Source organism: Heteronotia binoei, chromosome 7, assembly GCF_032191835.1.
Source record: "Heteronotia binoei isolate CCM8104 ecotype False Entrance Well chromosome 7, APGP_CSIRO_Hbin_v1, whole genome shotgun sequence".
NCBI lineage: Eukaryota > Metazoa > Chordata > Lepidosauria > Squamata > Gekkonidae > Heteronotia > Heteronotia binoei.
In genome coordinates, this window is record NC_083229.1 from 598,709 (window position 1) to 621,786 (window position 23,078).

Here is a 23,078-nt window from a genome sequence, read left to right on the forward strand (position 1 = left end):
GGCACCAATCGCAGGGCTCAGCCAGAGAACAGGAAGGCCCCCAGACAGTGGCCTTGCCAACATCCAGGGGAGGCCTGGAGATCTCCCGGAACTGGAGACGGCTGAGTGGCATTAGGCCCCTCTCCCAAACCTCCAGAAATCCAACCCAGAGTTGGCAGGCCTGCTGCAGTGGACTTGCCCCCCCCCCGGATAATTCTGCTCCGTTCTCTGGAGAAAAGTCCCTGGAAGGTGCCCCCCCCCACTCTGGCAGACCCACACGACCCCACACCCTTATGGGGAAGGCCTGAGCCACCAGCTCCCATCACCTCGGGGAGGAGGGCTCCACTCAGCCTCCAGCACTGCCTCGCCTGGCCCCCCTCCCCAATCCCTTGCCACTTCTTAGGCTAGCAGGACCTCTGCCCCGTGCAGGGAGAGGGGTATGGCCAGAGGCTGAGGGGCAGAAGGCCGAAGCACAGGGAGGCCAGTGCTGCACAGGCTCAGCTCATGACCCAAAACACAGCCGTGTTGCCCGAGGCACCTGCTCACCTCTGCCCCAAACCCGAAGAGGCCAGTTTGGCCTGCCAGGCAACGCCCTCGCTGCCACCCGCTCCCTATGTGGCAGCAGCAGCAGCAGATCTCCAACCCTGGCTCTGGGACAGGCCCACTGTCTGTCTGGGCCCTACACTGCCAAGGGTCTCCTGCGCTGTCTCTCTCTAGGACCTTGGGGCTGCTCCTGGCACTATACCTCACAACAGCCCTGTGAAATAGGACAGGCCGAGACCTAGTGAGCTTCCATGCCTAAGTGGGGCTTGAACGTGGGCCAGGTTGGTCAAGTGCCATCTTTTAACCATTTCACATTCACACTTCTTCGTGGACTGCGTCTTGGGCCTCAGCCTTGGGGCGGGCATGAAGCATCTGCATCAACTGCTCTGGCTGACCTCCCCCATTTCTGGGCTGCCAGCTTTAGGCCACGCCGAGGGCCACGGTCTCTTGTGGAATGCAAATGGAAAAGCAGCCCAGCTTGCCCGAGGGAGGCAGGACTCTCGTCACTGTGCAACTTGGGTGTGCACTGCACATGCTCCCGGGAGCCCGCCATGAGGGCCTTTTGTGAGCACTGGGACAGAGGCCAAGGTGGAAAGAAGGGCTGGAGGCGCTAGAGGAATTCCCACAGCTAGTTGCCGCTGGAGACACAAAGGGTTCTTCCGTCCCATTCATCCTGCTTCACCTCCCTGGTCTCCACAGCAAGCACTCTCGCCCGTTGCCCTCATCCGTTTCTGGATGCAGAGTTCGCAAAGCTTTCCTAGCAGAGACCAGAGGTGCCTGGAAGCAGTTCCTGAGTGGCCTCTTGTGGCCTAGCACTCCAGGAATTGGCTGCCTACAGGCAGGCAGACGGGTGTTGACAGTTGCACTCCTACCATCGTATGTGCTTCAGCCAGCCCCAGGCCTTCCGGCAGGCTCTGCAGAGCCAGGCCTTTTGCCTAACCCTGCCCTGCTGTGGAGGGATGTCAAACACACAGAAGTATTCCTCTCCCCCCACCCTCAGGGCACTTCAGAGGGCCTCTGCACGAGAAGTTGCGACTGAACCTCCTGCATTAATTAGCGCAAGAAAGAACCTCCCGTGGGCCTCTGTCTGCAGCAGGCAGTCCACTACTCTCCTCTGGGAAGTTCTACCAGGTCTAAAGCCTCTTTCTGTGCCTGCCCCTGCAGAAGGCCACCCAGAAGGGCCCCTGCCTTCTCAGCGTTGCTGGAGGAGCAAGGGCACATTGTCTCGAAGGCTACCCGCCCCCTCCGGCCACCATTTTGAACAAACCACACAAAGCCATTTCATAGAATCTCCTTTACTGCCCTCCTTGTGGAGAGGCTACAGTTCCATACTGCCTGTTTTTACAAACACTTCATGTTATTTACATGTCATGGTTTAGTGTTTTGCCTCCCATCAATCAGAGCTGGGTCTGGAAGTGACTCCAGGCAGCCCCCACCCCCCCAGAACCACACAGAATACGGACACCAGCTTGGCCAAGCAAGGGCCTTGTGCAAAAACAAAATCTGGAGAATGAGAAGAATATAAACAATGGCAAGAAGCAAAAATGGGATGTTTCGATTCACATGGAGCAAATTAAGATCGGGCTTGAGGAGGAACGCCTTGATGTGCCTGAGAGGAATATGGGGGGGTGGGGAGGGGGAGCAGAGCGAGGAGTCTAGGGGGCATCAGGAGACTCTGTCCCCCTTCAGCACAGACCCACCGCTAAGCTCTAATGCCCCCTCGCACCCCTTATTGCTTTCAAAGGAGAGTAAAGCACCTTTCACAGCCCCCAGAATTGGCACCCTGGAAGAGGAACACGTGGGCCAGACGCCATATCCAGGATGAGGGAAGAGGGAACGTGAAGCTTCGGCAGGCACAGTGGCAGCACAACCTGGCCTCTGGCTCTCGCAGCAGCACCTGAAGAACCTGCCCCCCCCCCCACCCCGAGAGACTAGTCCTGCCAAGGCCAGTCCCTGCTGAGCAGCCCTCCTGCTCGAGGGACCTGTCATGGACGGCCCATCTCCTCCTTGCAGGCCCCCGGCTCCATGCAGCCCCTCCACCAAGCGCTCGCTCGCTCGCTCCCCCGAGTGTGCCAGGGGAAGGGGCAAGGTCTGCCTGGATCCACAACGCTGTGCCACTTCCCCCAGCAGGGGCATGAGATCCACGGCAACTGGGAAGAACGGTCAAATGGACATCCAGCAACGCTAAAATAAAATGAAGAAAAAGAACAGGATGGGATGAGACAGAAGGAGCCACACATGGAATGAAGCCATCACATTAAGCCAGTGAAGCCGCAGCCAGCCTCTGCCCTCTCTCCGCCTGCAGCCCTCCTGCTCCAGCCCACCCCAGGGGTCTTCGAACATCTCCCAGCTGAAAGGACTGCAGCACAGAGGACAACAAACTTCACCAGAGGGCCACGGCAAGGGCAGTCTGCTCTGCTGTCATGGGCTGCTCAGCCACCCGTCTCAGTGAAGGAGTTTTGTGGACTCTTCCTCACAAGGGGAGAGAGGAGTGCCAGCTTCCTTCTACACTCAGTGTGGAGGGCCAACCCGCTTTCCATTCTCAGAGAATCTCATGTTCCTGCATCACCTCAGCCATCAGAGGTGCATGCAAGCACCCAAGAAAGGAACAAGCCCAGGAATTACCTTTGTGGGAGACCGAAGCGGAAGTGTAGCTGCATCTGGGCCTCCTCTCCAACTCATCCAGGACTTGCTAACTTCAGAAAACCAGGTCAGAAGCTCTCCCAAGGACAAGGGGGCGTCTTTGAAGGGACTAGAAGATGATGTCTGAGAGAAAAAGTGAATGTTATTACCAAGGAAAAAAAGCGAGAGCGAAAGAGAAGGCAGAAAGGAGAGTCTGGCTTCGGAGAGGCATGTGAGAGTCGTTGTGCCCATGGGTTGCAATGGTCTGTGATTCACCCTGGGCAAAGGAAACGGGACTTGAAATTACTGTGAGAGCCATCCCCCCTGCGTCCACAAAGAAGAGGTGGTCAAAACCTCCTTGGCTGTGGCCTGTGAGCAGAACAGTCTGCTGGGGCATTATGGGACAGACTGCGGCTAACAGCTGGCTGCCGAGGCTTCCATCTTAGCAGCCTGTAGTGCCAGCCCCAGGCAGGGCACTTCCCAGATACACAAGAAGGGAGGGAGGGAGGGAGACATGCAGCTAACAGCAGCCCATGGCAGTGCACGACTCCCCAGTGAGCTGAGCCACTAAAGCCAAGCACAAGGCAAAGGACCAGGGCGAAGCTGCAAGCAGGCTGGAGGAGCTGGCCGAGTCAGAAGCAAAGGGAGCCAACCCTCCTGGAGGCAGAGCAGGGAGGCAGGCAGGCCCATCCACCAGGCAGCGCCAGCAGGCACTTACAGTCTGAGTCCCACGTCCGCATGGTTGAGGGGAGGCCGGCTGAGGAACAGCTTTGGGAGCAGAGAGCAGTTTCCCAGGTTGTCCAACGGAGGCCAGCGTGGCGGGGGTGCAAGGCAACAACTCCAGGAGCTGAAAAGGCTGTGGGAATGTCTCTGAGGAGCGAGGGCAGTCGGAGCGTCTTCCTTCTTCCCTTTGGACAACGCCGACTGCATTGGCAGCAGGGCTAAAGGCACGGCACAAGAGTCCTTTCCTTCTCTGGGGCTGGGCGGGTAGAGCTGGGCGACAAGTCCTAATAGCTGGTCAGGGTGCAAAAGGACCCGAGGGCTTCCTGTGGTGTTGGCAAGTGGCTGGTTCCACTCCTCAGCAGGTGGTGCAAACAGAAACGGGGTGCAGCAAGGGCTGGGCGGGGCGAGTGTGCTCGCTCTCCTCTCACAATATACAAATACTGTCAGAACAATCCTATATATTAATATATTTAATCTAGTCTTTTTGGTTAAACTTTAGGCACTGCTTTGGAAGAAGAGGAGTTTTAAAAATTATAAAAACAAACAATAACGATATTATTCCGGTTAGGCAGCAGCTTCACCACATGCAGAGCAGGCTAAATGTGACCTCGGGAGGCCGGAGGGGCTTCACGCCACGCACAGCTGTGGCCCCCGCAGCTCGGGCTGCCTTCCTTTCCTCTCGCAGCTCCCATCTATGCGGAAGGACGTGTGGCCGAGGCCCGCTGCCTCGGCACAGCTGCTTGGACCAGACGTATATCTGCGCCCGTAGCTGGATGAGGAATAGGAGGAAGAAGAGAAGGACATGGAGAAGCCGGATCCCGTGGCATCAAAGCTCCCTCGCCTTGACCCCTGTCTGGAACCAGTTCGTGACCCTGACCGAGACCCAGAGGTGGAGCCGGAGCCGCTGACGTTGTAGGGGCTGTAATAGCCTTTGCTGGACTGGGAGGAAGCCTCTAGCAAGCGCAGGCCGCTTCCTTCCTCGATCATGCTCCTGTCCATGGCGTCCTTGTAGGAGATCTTGAGCTTGGTTTTAGGGCAGGTCAAGTACTTGGAGTAGGTGTTCACGTCCCGCAGCTTCTGAGCTGTGCGCGCATCTATGGTGCCCTTCTGCAGCGCCTCATCTAGTGACACCCGCCCAGCTGCATCGGGCTCGATTAGCCCCCCCGTCAGGTACTGGACTTCCAGGAACCGCTGGCCGGCCTCATAGTACAGCCACCCTTTCTTTAAGGCCTGTGCTGCAGACATCTTGGACTTAGTTCTTGGGTCCTCAAAACCGTTGAAAGCTTTCTGAGCAAGGTTGATCCTGTCCACCATGATCTTGTCAACCAGGCCTTTGTTGACGGCATCAGCAACGGCAAACTTCTCCCCTGAGCTGGGATCGATGATTCCTCCAGTGCAAGCCTGCGCCTCCAGCAGCCTCTGGCCCGTGATGTTGTCCACGAGGTTGCGGTGCATGGCCTCCGTAATGGACACTTTCTCCAGGGTGTCGGTGTCCAGGATGCCAGCCACAGGGCCGGTCTCTTCCGCAGGGTCGCTCCAAGATGTCAACTGACCTCTGACATGGGCGGGGCTTACAGGATAAGAAGAGGAGGAGCCAACAGAAGACGACCGGGATCGGAATCCACTCACGTTGCCAGACAGCATGTCTGCAAATTCTGTGATGGACAAGGTCCCTGAGCGATACTGGTCCAGGGCAGACTGGTCTATCAGGCCCTTTGCAATGGCATCGTCAATATCGTACTGCCGCCCCGACCGCCGGTCAATGATCATAGACTTGACCACCCCGTCAGATGAGGAAATGGTGATCTCCTCCCATTCACACTCCTGTTCCGAGAGCTCCAGATAGGTCTGGTGGTCAATGAGGCCTTTGCGGTAGGCTTCATAAACGGACATCTCCTTCCCAGTCTCTGGGTCAACAATCACCACCCTGCGTTTGCGAACGGAGGACTTGGAGGAAGTCTTCCTCTCCCGCTTCTTCTCCTTCAAGGGCAGAAGACAAAGCCCAGTCTCTGGGTCCGTAATGCACCTTTCCATCAGCTGCAGGTATGTCAGATTCTCCTCCGTGTTTGGGTCAAAGAACCCCTTGGTATCATCACTAGGATCTAACAAGATTTCATTCATTTCCTCATCAAACAGGCCTCTCTTGTACGCCACCTCCACAGGCAAGCGATGACTCTCCTCTGGGTCAATAATGCCTCCGGTAGCAATTTGAGCTTCCAGCAACCGAATCCCGTGGTCTTTCAGGATGAGCCCCTTCTTCATGGCTTGGAACAGGGAGATCAGTTTGCCCGAGTAGGGGTCCTTGTAGCCCGTCACTGCCCTCTCTGCAGACAGCAGCTTGTCCTTGAACTCTGGGCCCACAATCCCCATGCGCACGGACTCCTCCACCGTCAGTTTGAGGCCCTTGATGGGATCAATGACATACCCGGTGGCTGCCTGAGCTTCCAGCAGCTCAAAAGCTGTGCCAGGACGGATGATGCCTTTTTTCATAGCCTGGTAGACAGACAGCCTCTCCTTTGTGGAATCCACATACACTCCAGCAATGCAGCTTGTGCCCTCCAGGAACTTCTGCAGGTTCTTAGAGACTTCCTCCACAGAGGTTAAGCCCTCCTGGAGGCGCTGTGCAGTGGCTTCATCCATGACCTTGGACCGCACCAGCTCTTCCACAGAGATCTGCTTCCGCAGGCCTCTGAAAGTCAGCTTCCGCGTGTCAGAGAGCGGCAGCAGCAGGCAGCCGGTGCTCTCATCCTTCCTGCATCGTTTGAGGATCTGTGCATAGTTGAGCTTTTCATCGGTGGAAGGGTCCACGTAGCTGCGGATCTCGCTGGGCTCAGTCAGTCTTTCGTAAGTCTCTCTATTGAAGTAGCCACGCTGATAGGCAATTTCCAAGGGCAGGTGGAAGCCCAGGTGAGGGTCAACTATGCCCCCCGTGGCCAACTGGGCATCCAGCAGCCGGAGGGCTTCTTCTGAAGGGATGAGGTCTTTCTTCATGGCCTGGAAAAGAGAGATTTTCTGCTCACTGTAAGGGTCACGATAGCCAGTCACAGCCCTTTCAGCAGACAGGAGTCGGTCGTGCATCTCTGGGCCCACCACCCCTTTCCGGACAGCCTCGTCTACGGTTAACATCTCATTTTTCATGGGGTCGACAATGAAGCCAGTGGCAGCCTGGGCTTCCAGCAAGGGCCGTGCCACCTCTGGACTGATCAGCCCCCTTTTCAGAGCCTGGTAGACGCCGACCTTCTGCTTGCTGGATGGGATGTAGATACCAGCGACGCAGCCAGTGCCATAGAGATACTTCCAGATAGTTTCTGTCTCTAGAATCTCACGGATGGTCTTGGAGCCTTGCTTCAGTGCATTGTATGTCTCCAGGGAGATGATCCTGGCCTCGTACAGGTCTTCAGCAGTGATGCGGCGCCGGACGTAGTCGTAGGACACGAGGTCTTGCTGCCGGATGATCTCCGTTTTCTCTATGATTTCAATGATGATAATGATCATGCGCTCCTTGGTCACCTGGCCTGAGCGGAACTCCTCCATCAACCGCTTGCGCTGCTCCTCGGGGATGAGGCTGGAGTGCATGATGTCCCACAGGGACATGGAAGAGCCTGCCATGTCACCCGCTGGAATGTCAATCTGTGTGTCCTCAAATACTTTCTTGGTCTCTGCCTCCGTGTACACTTGGGTTGTCTCCACCACGGCAGGTCTCTCCGGTTGCTTCAGGGTCAGGAGGTAGAGGCCGGTCTCAGGATCTTCAATGCACCTCTCCTTCAGCTGCAAGTAGGTTAGATTCTCCTTAGTGTTGGGGTCAAAAAAGCCCTTGGTGTCATCCGTAGGGTCTGAGAGGGTTCGGTTCATGTCTTCATCGAAGTAGCCCCGCTTGTACGCCACCTCCACGGGGAGGCGGTGGCTGTGCACAGGGTCGATGATGCCCCCCGTGGCCAGCTGGGCCTCCAAGAGGCGGATGGCATGCTCCCTCAGGATCAGCCCCTTCTTCATGGCTTCGAAGAGTGAAATGGTGTTCCCGGAGTAAGGGTCTTTGTACCCCGTGACGGCCTTTTCTGCAGAAAGCAGCTTCTCGTGCAGCTCCGGGCCCACAAGGCCAGCCTTCACGGCCTCGTTCACATACATCTTCTGGTTCCTGACTGGATCAACCAGGAACCCGGTGGCTGCCTGGGCCTCCAAGAGAACAGCTGCTGTGCTGGGCAAGAGCAGACTTCTCCTCATGGCCTCATAGATGCTCAGCTTCTCCTTGGTCCCTTCCACATAGACGCCAGCAACGCAGTCGCTCCCTTGCAGGAACCTCCTGACGGCCTCCGTGCCAGAGAGGTCTTTCACAGACTTGTGCCCTTCCTTCAGCTGCTCGTACTGGGCCTTGCTAAGGATCCTGGATTCTAGCAGTTCGTTCGCTGGCACAGGAGCTCGCAAGCCACTGAAGGTCAACTGCTCTTGCTTCTTGGCTTCCGTCTCTTCAATGATGGTGATGACGATTTTGATGACCCGCTCAATGGTGACCTTGCCCGATTTGTACTGTCGGATCAGCTCCCTCCTTTGCTCTTCGGTGAAATATTCCGAGTGAATCAGTTCCCAGATCGTTACTGTCCTGCCCTTCAAGCTGCCAGCAGGAACTTCAACTGTTGTCTTGTCAAAGGACTCCTTGGTCTGACGGTCGGAGTAGATTTCTTCCTGCTGCAGGTGAATGGCCTGGTCTGAGAGAGGGAGCAGGTGAAGGCCTGTCTGCTTGTCCACGCGGCACTTCGCCAGCAGCTGCGCATAGGTGACGTGTTCCTGGCTGTTAGGGTCATAGTACAGCTTAGCCTCGTCGGCCGGAGCAGACAAAGCCTTGTGCATCTCTTCACTGAAATAGCCCCGCTTGTAGGCAGTCTCCAGAGGGAGGCGGTGGCTGTGCACAGGGTCGATTATGCCACCAGTGGCAAGCTGAGCATCCAGCAGGCGGATCCCGCTGCTCTTCGGGATGAGGCCTTTCTGCAGCGCTTGGAAGAGAGAGACCACCTGCCCTGTGTAGGGGTCCTTGTAGCCCGTCACAGCTTTCTCTGCAGACAGCAGCTTCTCATGCAACTCGGGCCCAACAGTGCCAGCTCTCACCGCCTCGTCCACAGGGAGCTTCTCATTCCTCACTGGGTCGAGGATGTACCCAGTACCAGCCTGGGCCTCCAGAAATGTGAGGGCGATCTCTGGCTTCAGGAGGTTTTTCTTCAAGGCGTCGCTGAGCAGTAGCTTCTGCCCGGTGGATTCTACCAGGATGCCCGCAATGGCACTGCTGCCCTTCAGGTACCTCTTAATGGAGTCCACGCCGGCTACTTCCTTCACAGACTTCTTCCCCTGATGCAGCTGGTTGTAAAGAGCGTGGTCAATGATTTGACTCTCCAGCAGCTCAGCGGCTGGAACAGGAGCCCGGAGGCCGTCAAAGCAGAGCTGGCTCTTCTTCTCGCTCTCCTCGACCACAGTGATGATCAGCTTGATTATCTTCTCCACGGTGATCTTCCCCGTCTTGTACTGGCGCAGCAGGTCCCACCTCTGCTCCTCAGTGAAATACTCAGAGTTGATGATTTCCCAGATAGTTACCGTCTTCCCCTTAAATCTGCCAAAGGGTGCCGACACTGTGGCTTTCTGGAAGACATCTTTGGCCTCTCGGTCTGTGTAGGCCACCTCTCCAGTGGCTGCTTTGCCCGTCAGCGGCAGAAGGAAGAGCCCGGTCTCCGGATCAGTCACACACCTCTCCATCAGCTGCAGGTAGGTCAGATTCTCCTGGGTGTTGGGGTCAAAGAAGCCCTTGGTGTCATCCGTGGGGTCGGCCAGGACCTGCTGCATCTCCTCATCAAAATAGCCTCGCTTGTACGCCACTTCCACAGGCAGGCGGTGGCTGTTGATGGGGTCTATGATGCCCCCTGTAGCAATCTGGGCCTCCAGAAGTCGAATGCCATGGTCCCTGACAATGAGGTCCTTCGTCATGGCCTGGAAGAGGGAGATCTTGTCCCCCGTGTAGGGGTCTTTGTAACCAGTCACTGCCCTCTCAGCAGACAGCAGCTTGTTGTGCAGCTCTGGCCCGACCACGCCTTCTTTCACAGCCTCGCTGACAGACATCCTCCTGTTCTTCACGGGGTCTATGATGAATCCAGAGGCAGCCTGTGCCTCCAGCAGGATGAGGGCAGTGCCCGGGCTCAGCAGCCGCTGCTTCCAGGCCTGGTAAATGCTCATCTTCTCATTGGCCGGCTGGATCAGCAGGCCAGCAATGCTGCTTGTCCCTCTCAAGTACCTCCTGATGTCATCCCTCTGCGACAGCTGCTCTGTGGTCACTGTCCCTTTGGCCAGCTTCTCCAGGCTCTCTCGGCTCAAGATGCCAGCCTCTGCCAGCTTCTGGGCAGGGACTTTCTGCCGGATGCCATCGAAGACCAGCTCCGGCTCGCCATTTTGAGCTATGCCATCTATCGCATCTCTCCCATTGGGCATGGCTTTCAGTGGAGGCGCCTGGAGGGAAGGGGCCACGGCCTCCTCCTGCGGCAGATCGTCCGTCTGGATCATAATCTCTCGGGTTTGTGCCAGGGCTGCTCGGTGCTCCTCCTGCAGGTGCTCCAGCTTCTCCCTCAGCTTCTGGTTCTCCTCGGCCAGCCGCTTCTCCTGCTGCCGCCGCTGCTCCTCCAGCCGCTGCAGCTCCTCCTGCTTCCGGCGGACGCTCTCCTCAGCCTCCGCTTGCCTCCTCCTGGCCTCCTCCAGGCTGCCTCTCAGCTGCTGCTGCTCCTGCTCCATCTCCTTCTGCTGACGGTCCTGCTGCAGCTTCAGGCTCTGCGCTTTGTTGACTTCATCCCGGAAGAGCTTCTCCAGCTTTGCTTTCTCTTCCTCGATGAATCTCTCCTTCTGCAGGAGGGTGTCCTTTTCCGAGAGAAACGACTGCTGCAGCATCTGCGTCTCCTGCCGGAGCTGCTCCTTCTGGGCAGTCTGCATCTGGAGGGGAGGAAGAAAGAAAGAACAGACATGGCTGAGGAGCTGTGAGCACCAGAGGGAGGGGAGCTTGCAGGTAAGGCTATGGAGTAGATGCCGTGAGGCCACCTGACGAGCCAGCCCTTCCAGGGCTCCCCGTTAAGGGCTCCCCCTGGACAGACAGAAGGGCGGGGAGACAGCAACTCTGTGCTTTGTGCAAGTAGATCAAGAGCAGGCCACTTTGGCGCAGATTAGTGAAAAGTAATCACATTCCCTTCTCAAACAGCAACACCAGGGCACGGAAATAGCTTTTACTGATGAGTGGACCATTAACTATTTGCAAAGGTGGTGGGGAAGAGACTGATATGTTGAAGAAAGAGAAGAAGTCTCCCCCATCCTATAGCTGTGCATTGGATTTTTCCTACCTAAATGCAGAACATTTATCCCTGGTGAAATTCATTTTATTTGTTTCAGCCCCGTTTTTCTGCCTGTCAAGACCATCTTGTATCCTGTTTCTGTCTTCTACTGTGTTTGCAACCCCTCCCAATTTAGTATCATCTGCAAATTTAATAAGTATTCCCTCTATTCCTTCATCCGAATCAATTACAAAGATGTTGAACAAACAGGCCCCAGGACAGATCCTTGAGTCACTCCACTTGTCACTCCTCTCCAAGGGGATGAGGAACCATTCACAAGCACTCTTTGGGTATGATCTGTCAGCCAGTTACAGAGCCATCTAACAGTAATAGCAGCCAAACCATATTCTGCCAACTTGTCAACAAGGACAGTAATGTGGAACCTTATCAAAAGCCTTACTGAAATCAAGATAAACTATGTCTTCAGCATTCCCCTGATCCAGCAAGGTAGTAACTTTCTCAAAAGAAGAGATCGGGTTAGTTTAACATGACTTGTTCTTGAGAAACCCATGCTGGTAATCACAGTCACCACAGTAATCACAGTCATCCTTTCTAATTGTTCCAGGACTGACTGACCGATTTGTTCTAAAACTTTTCCAGGTATAGCCGTCAGGCTGACAGTAGTTACCTGGATCCTCCTTTTCCCCCTTGAAGATGGGGACAACATTTGCCTGCCTGCCTCCAGTCTTCCATCACCTCACCTGTTCTCCAGGAATTCTCAAAAATAATGGCCAGAGGCTGAGAAATTATACCCACAGGTTCCTTTAGTACCCCTGGATGCAGTTCATCTGGCCCTGAGGACATAGTTTCGCTTGTGGGATAGGGTGGGGTATAAATAGAAAAATTAAATTAATTAAATTTAATCTAAAGAAACTAAGTATTTACTACCACTGTGCCCATCCTAGGCTGCAAAGTCTTTCTTTCATCTATGTTCTGTTTTTTTGCCATGCTGAGCACCTTTCCCCTCAGAAGAAAAGACTGAGGAAAAGTAGGAACTGAGCAGTTCCGCCCTTTCTTCACCTGTTACAATTTCACCTTCCTGTCCTTGCAAGGGGCCTACCATGTCCTCGCTCTTTTTTCTTACTCTGAACATAAGAAAATAAACTCTTCTTTTTTGTTTATTTTAGCATCTCCCGCTAGCCTCAGCTCATACTGAGCATTAACTTTCCTAACTTTCTCTAACTAACCTTCCAGATTAGTAGAAATTTTCAGGGAAGAGAAACTGCGCTTGCTGGCTTAGGGCTTTCTTCCCCTCTGCTGGTGCTTTGCTCGCTTGGCTCACGGTCCCCTGCCTGGCTGGGTCACACCCAAAGCCCACAAAGCCCAGCGTGCTGCGCGACAGGGATGCAGGTGGAAGCGGCGCCACCCTCCTCCACACCCGGCAGACGGGTCAAGCGACTGTGCTACAAACTACTGGTAGATGAGCCCTGGAATTCCTGGGTAGGGGCATAACCCACCCGGTTTCAAAAACATGGAATCTCATGAAGGAAGGGCGCCATTCCTGAATGAAGTCTCTCCAAAGAGTGACTGAGAGAGAGAATGCTCTTTATGACCTGGTTAAAAGGAATAATTTTTATTTAACTTTCTGAAGTTTTCTTAGTCCATTGTGATAAGAAACTACTCATGAGATGTCTTTTACAATTTGCCTAATAAAGGTTGAAAATAATTGGTTATAAGTTCCAATTATTTTTAATTCAAAGATGCAAATATGTCAAAGGAGTCAGAAAATTTATTGTTTTATAAAAGCTTTGGGATGTCTTTCTGCACCTCTTCTATACGTCTGTGTTCCGTGAAAGGCCTACTAAGAGTTCTGTTCTCGGAGGGCAGAAGCGCTCTGGAGCCCTGAGCACCCCCCCTCCCCTTTCTCTCTTTCTAACCACAGGCCTAGAATCTGACCCGTCTAGCTTTGTAGGAATTTCATTTGATACGTTGGCTGCTAAGGTACAGAAATGTTAGGAAGGTCATTTATTGTTTTGGTCAAGAATTGGGTTGCTTTGCTCTTAACATGCTGTCGGTCACTTCCAGTGCAGAAACCACAGCCTGGCTGCTCTGTGAGGGGAACCATCTCTCTCCTCACACAGGCCCCTCGGGACCATGTCTACCGTCTGGGCTCCAGTTCCTCCCTTCCCCATTCCATACTGTGAAGCTTCAACTGGTGGGGCAGGCTGCACCGGTGCTCTGGAGATGCCCAGGGCCTTGGCCCATCCCGGCCACCTCTCTTGGACCCCAAGCCCTCCTTCCTGCCTTCTGCTGACAGGGTGACCCCTTGGGAGAGAGGCTAGGCCAGGCCCAGGGGGTGTCAAGAAGCTGCAAGTGGCTTTGAGCAATGCCCAGAAAAGGGGGCGGCAACACTGGGGCCCAGCCCAGCCCGGAGCAGCAAGAGACCCTGAGTGTGTGCTCCAGATGAGGACATGTGTGAGAACTGGACAACTTTAGAAAACTTTTTCATCCAGCCCATTAACATCCCTGCTGCCTTGATGGCGGGGGAAACCCAGCACCCGCTCGGTCCAGAGGGCAGGGGCCACCTGTACTGGTGGAGGCAGACCTCTTAGCATCCTAGAGTTGGAAGGGACCTCCAGGGTCACAATGGAGGGAACTCACAGCCCCCCCCCCCCGCTAAACACCTCTTGAGCACAGCTACCCTTCTGAGCCCCCCAGGACCAAGCCTGACTGGGGTGGGGGCTACCCTCAAGACCAGTACCTCTTCCGCCTTCTGCTGCAGCAGCTCTGCCTCCCGCTTCAGCTTCTCCTTCTCCTTCTCCAGCTCTGCGATGGCTCGCCTCAGTTTCTCCGCATCCTGGTCGCTCTGATGCCTCTGGGTCTCGAGGGTCTGCACCAGCGTCATCTTCTCCTGGGTGGCCAGCTCTGTCCGGTGCAGCTTCTGGCTGATCTCTTCCGCCTGCTTCTTGAACCGCCGGGCCTCTTCCTCTGCCTTCGCCTGAGCCCGGCTCATCTCAGACACCTGCAGCTTCAGGCGCTCCGCATCAGCACTCATCTCCAGCTGCCGCCTGCGCTCGGCCTCCAAGGTCCTCTGGAAGCCTTCCGTCTCCTCCGCCAACTGCTGCAGCATCTGCTCCTTGTCTTCCTGCAGCTTCTTGGCGTGCTCCTGGGCCAAGTCCTTCTGCTTCTGCAGCACCTCCGCCTCCGCCTTCAGCCGTGTCGCTTCCTGGACGGCCTGCATCTTCTCCTTCAGGATCTTCTCGGCCAGGGCCCGCTGCTTCGCCAGGTCCTCTTCTGCGAGCTGCCGCAGGCGGGCGGCCTCCTGCGCCTCCACGCTCAGCCGAGCGGCCTCCTCCGCCACCTGCTTCATCTTCTCCGCCTCTTCCACCAGGAACTTCTGCATGTTGTCCTTGTCCTTCATGATGAGCATCTTGTTCTCCTCCTCGATGCGGGTCTTCAGCTTGATCAGCTCCTCCATGTGGATCTTCACCTTGAAGAGCTCCTCCTCGGCCTGGGCCTTCTGCTTCATGGCTTCGGTCACCTCGTCCTTCAGCCGCTGCAGCTCCTCTTCCAGGATGTTCTTCTGGTGCTCCGTCTCCTCCTGCTGCAGCCGCACCTTGGCCAGCTCTTGCTCCACCTGGGCCTTCTGCCGCAGAGTCTGCTCAGCAAACTTCTTGTGCTTCTCCATCTCCGCATCGGCCAGCTGCTTCTGCCGCAGGGCAGCCTGCTCTGCTTGGGCCCGCTTGGCTGCCTCCAGCTCAGCCTCTTTCCGGAGCTTTTCGGCCTCCCCTTGAGCCCTGGCTTGGGCCTGCGCCTCCTCCTCCGCTCGCTGCTTCAGGCGCTCGGCCTCCTCCACCAGCTGCCGGGACAGAATCGCCTCCTGCTCGGCCTTGACTCGGGCAAACTCCGCCTCCTCGGCAGCCTTCTTGGCCCGGGTGGCTTCCTTCTTCAGCTTGTCCAGGAGGCTCTGCTCCTGCTGCCTGGTCTGCAGCATCTCCTGCTCCTTCTGCTGCACGGCCACCAGGTGGGCCTTCTCTTCTGCCACGATCCTCTTCTGGGCAGCCTCCTGAGCCAGCTGGATCTGCCTCTCCGACTCCCGCTCGGCCAGCTCCTTCTGCTTCTTGGCTTCCTCCACCCTGGCCTTCAGGCGCTCCACCTCCTCCAGGGCTGCTCTGCGCTGCCGGCCAGCCTCCTCCTCAGCAGCCAGGATCTTCTGGACCTTCTCTTCCGCCTCCCTGCGGCGGTGCTCCTCCTCCAAGGCCGCCTGCCGCAGCTTCTCCGCCTCGCGCTCCGCCTGCTCCTTGCTCTGCTCGGCTGCCTCCGCACTCTGCTTGATCTTGCCCAGCTCCTGCTCCAGCTCGGCCTTCCCCACAGAAGCCCTCTCAAAGTGGAGCTTGAGGACGCGGATCTCCTCTTCGATGATGCGCCGCTGCTTCAGCGTGTCGTCCACCAGGCTCTTCTGCCTCTCCAGCTCGCTGGCGGAGGACTGCTTCAGCTGCGCGATCCTCTCCTCAATGTCGCGCTTGTGCTGGGCGGCCTGCTCCTCCAGCAGCCGGCGCTGGTAGGCCTCGTCCTCCGCCAGCCGCCGCAGCCGCTCATTCTCGGCCTCCTTCTCCTTCAGGGCAATTTCGGCTTCGGCATTCAGGCGCGAGGCCTCGTTGATGGCGGCCAGCTTCTCCTTGAGGATCCGCTCGGCCTCCGCCCGCTGCCGGGCCACTTCCTCCTCTGCCAGCTGCCGCTGCCGCTTGGCTTCCTCGGAGAGGGCCCGCAGCCGGGCTGCCTCTTCTGCCAGCTCCCGCAGCTTGCTGGCCTCGCTCTCCAGGATCTGCTTGGACTTCTCGCTGGTGGAGCGCGACTCCTCCTCGGCCTTGGCCTTACTGCGCAGCAGCAGCTCCATCTCGGCCCGCAGTTTGGCCAGCTCCTCCTCCAGCTCCTTCCGCTTGTGGATGGCCTCGCTCACTTCCGCCTTGAGGCGCAAGAGCTCCTCCTCCAGCAGAAGGCGCTGCTGCTCCCCGTTCTCCATCTCTGCCTTCAGGCGGATCAGCTCCTGCTCGGCCTGCAGCTTCTGCTGGGCGGTGCCCTCGGCCAGCTGCCGCTGCTTCTGCAGCTCCTCCTCGGCCATCTCCTTCTGCCGCAGGGCAGACTCCTCGGCCTTGGCCCGCTTCCGGGCCTCCCGCTCGGCGTCCTCCTTCTGCTTCTCCGCCTCCTCCTGGGCCAGGGCCTTCTTGTGGGCCACCTCCTCTGCCTGCAGCCGCAGCCGCAGGGCCTCGTTGGCCTTCTGGCGCCACTTCTCCACCTCCTTCTCCGCTTCGTCCCGGGCCTGCGTGGCGTCCCCCTGCTGCTTGCGCAGGCGCTCGGCCTCCTCCTGCAGGTGGGTGACGGTGATGTGCTCCTGCTTGAGCGATAACTCCAGCTGGGCCGTCTTCTCAGCAAAGGACAGGCGCCGGCTCTGCAGGTCCGCCTCAGCGCTCTTCAGCGCCACCTCCTGGGCCACCTGGACCTGCCGCTCTTTCTCCAGCTCGGCCTGCTTCATCCTGCGCTCCGCCTCCTCGGCCTGCAAGCGCAAGGCCTGCAGGTCCTCCAGGGCCGCCTGCTTCTCCCGCGCCGCCTGCTGCTGGGCTTGCACCTTGCGCTTCAGCTCCTCCTCGGCCTCCTTCTTCTTCTGGGCCTCCTCTGCGACCTGCTTGCGCAAGCGCTCGGCCTCCTCCTGCGCCAGCCGCTTCTGGCGCTCGGCCTCCTCTGCTCGGGCCCGCAGAGCCTGCAGCTCCTCCTCGGCACTCGACTTCTGCTTCTCGGTGGTGGTCAGCTGCAAGCGGATCACCCGGATCTCCTCCTCCACTCTCCTGCGGCTCAGCTCGGCCTCCTCGATCAGCTTCAGCTTGGACTGGATCTGCAGGTCCGAGCTGAGCTTCATCTGGCTCAGCTCCTGCTGGATGTTCTGCTTCTGCTGCGCGGCGTCCACAGCCACCAGCTGCCGCTTGCTGACCTCCTCCTGCATGCGCTGCTGCAGCTCCAGCGCCTCCTGCTCGGCCTGGGCCTTGGCTCGGGCGTGGGCCTCCGCCAACTGCTTCTGCTTCTCCAGCTGGGCCTCCACCTCGGCCAGCCGCCTCCGCTCCTCCTCCTTCAGCTTCTCCGCGGCTTTCTGCAGCGGGGCAGGAAGGTGCAAAGGAAAGGGGGGAGGGAGAGAGAGAGATCACCAGACAGAGCTTGGAGGGGCCGGGGCCTGGCAGGACAAGGGCGCAGCAGCGCTCCTGGCGGGCACTTGGGCAGCAGGCAAGGAAGCAGGACAGCACCAACAAACCCAGGACAGACAGCCCCCGGGGGGGAGGAGGGGGGCTGCACACCCCTGCCAGGCTCAGAACAGCAGGCAGCAGACAGGGCAACGTGAGCGGCCCAGGATGGGGAAGGTGGTGCAGAGAGCAGCCCCTGTGCTCCCTAGGACCAGAAGCCCCACCCCACCCCCCAGGCTGGCTTTCAGGCCGAGAGCACCGCGGGGCAGCAGGCAGCACAAGAGAAAGAGGCGCTGACTCACCTCTGCGAAGAACCAAGAGGCACCCCCCTGGGAGCAGGGAAGCTTGGACAGAGCACACCAGACAGAAGCCATGAAGCCTGGCCTGGGGAAACATCTGGGCACCACGGCGGGGGGAGGGGAGGGGAGGAGACTTTGGACCAGAGAGCAGGAGGGGGGGGTGCAACACGAGTGCTGAGCTCGGCAACTCCCCTCCCCGTTAGCCCCTCCCCCCACGTCCTTTGCTGCACGCAGCACTGACTGCCCCAGTGGCCCCTACCTGAGAGGGGGAGGGGTCGGCAGGAGGGGGCCACGCGTGTAGCGGAGTACCTGGTGCAGCAGCGCCCGGCTCCTCGTGCTTCTAACCCTCCTCCTCCATTAGATCCCCACCAACACAAACATCCCCCAAGACATTGCACCGGCAAAGCGGCTCGACTGCCAGGGGCAGAAACGGAAAGTTAGAAGGGCGACCAGAGCAGCTCGGAAGGGGAAAGAAGAAAGCAGCAGGAGAGCCAGGAAGCTGTGTGGGGGGGCAGGGAGTAGCCCCCGGCTGATGCAGATGAAGCCGTATTCAGCAGCGTATCTGGGAAGTGCCACTTCAGAGCGGACCAAACCAGGCCCCACTTGCCCTGGGCTCCTGGAGTGGAGGAACTGGGAGGCTCTGGGACACGCTGGGGTCAGTGATGCCAAAGGCCGAGTGCTCAGAACTCTCATGGCCATGGGGCGAGGGGGGGAGGATGCAGCTGTGGCATGCTGGCCCCCAAACCCTTCTGCTATGGGCTGCCCTCTCACCTCTTCTTCCTCCAGCCGCCGCACGGTCTCGGTGATGAACTTGATGTACTGGCTGGTCAGGGTGGTCAGCTCACTGTATCGAGTCCGTAGGTCCACATACTGCAGGGCCGAAGGAGAGACCGTCAGTGCTCAAGAAAGGCACAGCCCAAAAGCTTGCCAGGTACAGAGTTGGGTGGCAGGAGACAGCCCTCCTGGCCACGGATGGTGTCCACCACAACACTAGAACCTCCCCCCCCCCCCCCAAGAAGGCAGCCAGGCTGCTGGGCCTCCACCGCCAGCAACCCAGGACCCCCTGCTCACAATCAAGCACTGGATTCCGACCCCCCCCCCCCCTCACCTCCTGGATGATGCTGTCAGATGAAGACTGAAATTTTGGCTTCTTGGCTGGGGAAACCACAGGCTCCACCTGGGCCTTGTACGTCACCAACTGAAGTTCATAGTCCTTAAGAAGAAAGGAGGGCAGGGAGTCAGATCAGCGCCCAGCCTGCCGACTCCTGCCCCAAGACTCCCCCCTTCTCAGCCCACCTGGCTGCAGCCTCACCTTGATAGCATCAATGTACTGCTTGGCAAAGTGCTGGCACTCCTCCACCTTCTCCCGGTTCTGATCACACTCCTCCAGGAGTTTCTACAGAGAGAAACCCAAGAACAGGCATTCAAAAGATTTATCTCTCACAGCAAGGGCGGGGAAAGGGACGGATCCCTTACGCTGACTCAGGATGCCCTGCGGGAGGAGTCCACCTAGTCAACAAGGCTGGGAAAATGGTTACTGGGGGCAAATCCAGCCTTCAGGCACACCCCCACAGGGCCCGGATTTGCTAACAGGCCAGAGGGGGATTTCACCTGGAACACACACAAGATCTGATGGAGACAGAAGGAAAGAAGGGGATCTGCTCCCGGGGCCTTGGTGCTCACTAGCAGGGAAGAACTGGTTGATGAGGTGGAAGGAGTGGGCACCCTTGGCAGTGGTGACCATGTGGCTTTGGAATTTACAGCCTTGGCGGAGGGAAAAGTTGTATGTACTCAGACATATAGGTTGGGCTTCAGATAGACAAACTTCGAACTATCCTGGGTCAGAAATTCCCATGGTCAGAAATAGGAGAAAGGGGGTTCAAGAGGGGTGGGAGTTTCTTAAAAGTGAAATACTGAAAGTGCAATCACAGATGATTCCTATGAGAAGAAAAAATGGGAAAAGCCTAAAGAGGCGGAGGTGGCTCCATAAACAGCTCTCTAAAGACTTGAGAAATAAAAAGACTTACTCAGGAAATAGAAGGAGGGCCTTATAACCAAGGATGAATATAAACAAATAACCAGAACTTGCAGAGAGAAAGTTAGGAAAGTTAAGGCTCAATATGAGCTGAAGCTAGTGAGAGATGCTCAAAACAACAACAACAAAGGTTTTGTTATGTATAAAGAAAGACAAAGAGCAAGGATATCGTAGGTCCATTGCGAGGACGGGCAAGTGAAATAGTAACAGGTGATGAAGAAAGCAGAACTGCTCAATTGCCTTGTGAGGGAGACAGTGCTCCACATGGCAACAACAGAATACATGATGAGGGAAGGGAGTTCCAACCTAGGATCACATTAGGAGTAGTACATCAACACCGAGTTTCTTTAAATGACATGAAGTCCTTGGGGCCAGATGAACTGCATTCAAGGGGACTAAAAGAACTTCCCATTTTAAACCAAATACTGCAATAGTTTTAGGCATGTTTGTATTAAAAAAAAAATCTTTGTGTTCGTCTGTGTCCTTTATAAAGTTTACATCTGTGCTACCTCACATTACATGTTATAACACACACCGCCTGGCCCTACAAAACACATTGCCTGAGTCCGTTAGGGGAGAGTGAGATATAAATATTTAAACATGTATATATATAATAAAGTTCCGTTTGTGTCAGATCTGGCCATCCTAACAAATGAGTTTGACACCCTTGATCTAGGAGTCTTATGTGTTTTGTTTATTTATTTACTTTCTATTTATATCCCCCCCCTCCCCACAAGTGGGCTTCTAGTAGGCCGTCCACTGGCCGTGAGTCAGCAGTGTGATGCGGTGGCTAAAAAGCCAAATTAAATTTTGAGCTGTATCATCAGAAGTGTCGTGTCCAAATCAAGTGATGATATCGCTTTGCTCTGCTCTGTTTTGGGCACCCACAATTTAGACCCACAAGGATCTAGACATGTGCAACTTGTCCAGACGCGGGCAAGGAAGATGGGGGAGGGTCTGCAGACCAAGTCCTATGAGGTTGAGCGAGCTGGGCATGTTTAGCCTGGAGAGGAGCCAATTGAGAGGTGATAGGATCACTATCACAGAATTGGAAGGGACCCCTCAGGGTCATCAAGTCCAACCCCCTGCACGATGCAGGAAATTCACAAGTACCTCCCTCTAAGTTCATAGGATCCTCATTGCTGTCAAATGGCCATCTAGCCTCTGTATAAAAACCTCCAAGGACGGAGAACCCATCATCTCCCAAGGGAGTCTGTTCCACTGAGGAACCACTCTAACAGTCAGGAAGTTCTTCCTAACGCTAGAACATAAGAGAAGCCATGTTGGATCCAGTCCAACACACAGTGACCAAAAAAACCAGGTGGTCATCAGGAGGTCCACTAGTAGGGCCAGGACACTAGAAGCCCTCTCACTGTTGCCCCACACCAGCACCAAGAGTACAGAGCATCTAGCCACTGATGGACCTCTGCTCCATATGTTTATCTAACCCCCTCTTGAAGGTGGCTATGCTTGTGGCCGCCACCACATCCTGTGGCAGTGAATTCCACATGTAAATCCCCCTTTGGGTGAAGAAGGACTTCCTTTTATCAGTTCTAACCTGACTGCTCAGCAATTTCATTGAATGCCCACGAGTTCTCGTATTGTGAGAAAGGGAGAAAAGTTCTTGTTTCTCTACCTTCTCTATCCCAAGCATAATCTTGTAAACCTCTCTCATGTCACCCCTCATGTCATGATCCTGGGCCTAGCAAGACCTGCAGGCCCCAGGAAAGCCTGCTTAGGAGCACTGGGAAGAACCTACATTTCCCAGGATACCGCTCTGATTGGGTGGCAAGGTTTTGGAGGGAAATTGGCCCAGAGAGGGGTGGGGCTGGGAGGAGAAGATAAAAGGGTCAAGCCCAGGCAGGGAGTGTTCTTTTCCTAGGAGGCAGAGCCGAGGAGCAGCTGCTGCCAGGAAGAGACCCTTGCCCTTAGAGGAAGGGTGGATAGGCTAGGTCTGACAGAGACAGCAGATACAGTCAGCTCAGACGCCCTAGGGCATTTGTTTATTTTCCCCTTCACCCCTTTTACTGTTTTATGCACCTTGTTTGCACTGACCTTAAAATAAACCTTTTTTCCCTGTTAACTCTGCCTGGTCCTCATGCCCATTATTTGGCCTAAGCTAAGGGAGGCCTGAAGGGCTTGGGAGGGGACTCTGGGCCTTCTCAAGGGACCCTCAGAGTGGTGGCAGCAAGTGGTAAGACCCCCTGAGTCGTGACACCCCAGCTGACGTTTCTGCAAGCTAAAGAGCCCCAGCGTTTCAACCTTTCTTCATAGGGAAAGTGCTCCAGCCCTTTAATCATTCTAGTTGCCCTTTGCCCCAACAGTGTTCAAGATGGAAGCAGACCCCGCCCCGCCCCCTCCCGACTGCCTCACGCTCCCAGCCCTGTCCGAGCATCACCTTCTCTTGCAGCAGCTGCTCCCGCACGGCCCTGCTGTCAGTGATGGGCACGGCCTGGATGCTCTCCTGGCGCTGCCTGGCATCCTGGAGCCACTGGATGAGCCAGCTGTAGCTCTCGCGGTAGTAGCGCAGCTGGCGGCCCAGCTGGTCCAGCTCCCGTTGGCGCAGGTCGATCTGGGCCAAGACGGCCTGCCAGCGCTCCAGCAGCTGCTGCACCCGCTCTCGGTAGCGGTCCAGGTCCACATCTCTCTCGCTGTGCCCCCGCACCATCCGCTCGTTCACCTCGCTGGCCTTGCCCAGGTCAGCCTCCAGGGTGTCGAAAAGGGGCTGGTGCCCTTCCACCTGCCTGCGCAGCCTCTGTGGAACAAGCACAGGGTCAGGGCGTGTGGGGGAGGGGGTCCTGCCCCCAGCCTCTTCTCTGCATACAAGGCCTGGCCGCCTCCTCAGCACCCGAGTTAAAGCAGCCACCGCCACTCCCCAGAGAGGAACAGGTGCTTTGCCCCCCGTCCCCTCCCCGCCTCTCCAGGTGTGGCCCAGTCGTCACCTTCAGCTCCGCCTTGGTCTCCTCCAGGGCCTTCAGGTCAGCGGGCACCGCCTGCACTTCCTTCAGCTGCTCCTCATACTTGCGGACCAGCTCCTCTGCGCCCTGCGTGCTGCGGATCACCAGGTTGATGGTCTTCAGCCTGCGGGGGAAAGGCCCAGTTGGCGCGTGCAGAGAGGGGGCCCCTCGGGGCTCTTCCTCCAAAGCCCTCTCCATCCACCCCCACCCTCTGCTCCAAAGGCCACGCGGCAGCCAGAATCCCAGCTTCCCCGCAAAGGGCACCCGGTGAGCCACCTTTCTAAGTCTGCAACTTGAAACTTCCAGCTCTTGCCGTTGGAGAGAGAATTCTGAAGCTTTACGTGCAATATACGCAAAGCCTTTGACACACACGAGCAGCAGAAACGCTCCCCACAGTTATT

At 56.7% G+C, this 23,078-nt stretch overlaps 1 protein-coding gene across 17 annotated transcripts in view; it reads right to left on the reverse strand.

Annotated features, from left to right (window-relative positions):
- Window positions 1-4,348: 4,348 nt before the first annotated feature.
- PLEC (plectin) overlaps window positions 4,349-23,078 on the reverse strand; it is a 95,962-nt gene continuing 77,232 nt past the window's right edge. For all 17 annotated transcript variants that reach the window (XM_060243124.1, XM_060243122.1, XM_060243123.1 and 14 more), the window contains 7 exons: window positions 22,663-22,801; window positions 22,119-22,475; window positions 18,998-19,081; window positions 18,794-18,898; window positions 18,457-18,555; window positions 13,918-17,298; window positions 4,349-10,824 (listed from right to left, as the gene is read on the reverse strand). In XM_060243124.1, coding sequence (XP_060099107.1) covers window positions 4,495-10,824; window positions 13,918-17,298; window positions 18,457-18,555; window positions 18,794-18,898; window positions 18,998-19,081; window positions 22,119-22,475; window positions 22,663-22,801 — 10,495 coding nt within the window. In that variant the 3' untranslated portion in view covers window positions 4,349-4,494. The remainder of the gene's footprint in view (window positions 10,825-13,917; window positions 17,299-18,456; window positions 18,556-18,793; window positions 18,899-18,997; window positions 19,082-22,118; window positions 22,476-22,662; window positions 22,802-23,078) is intronic.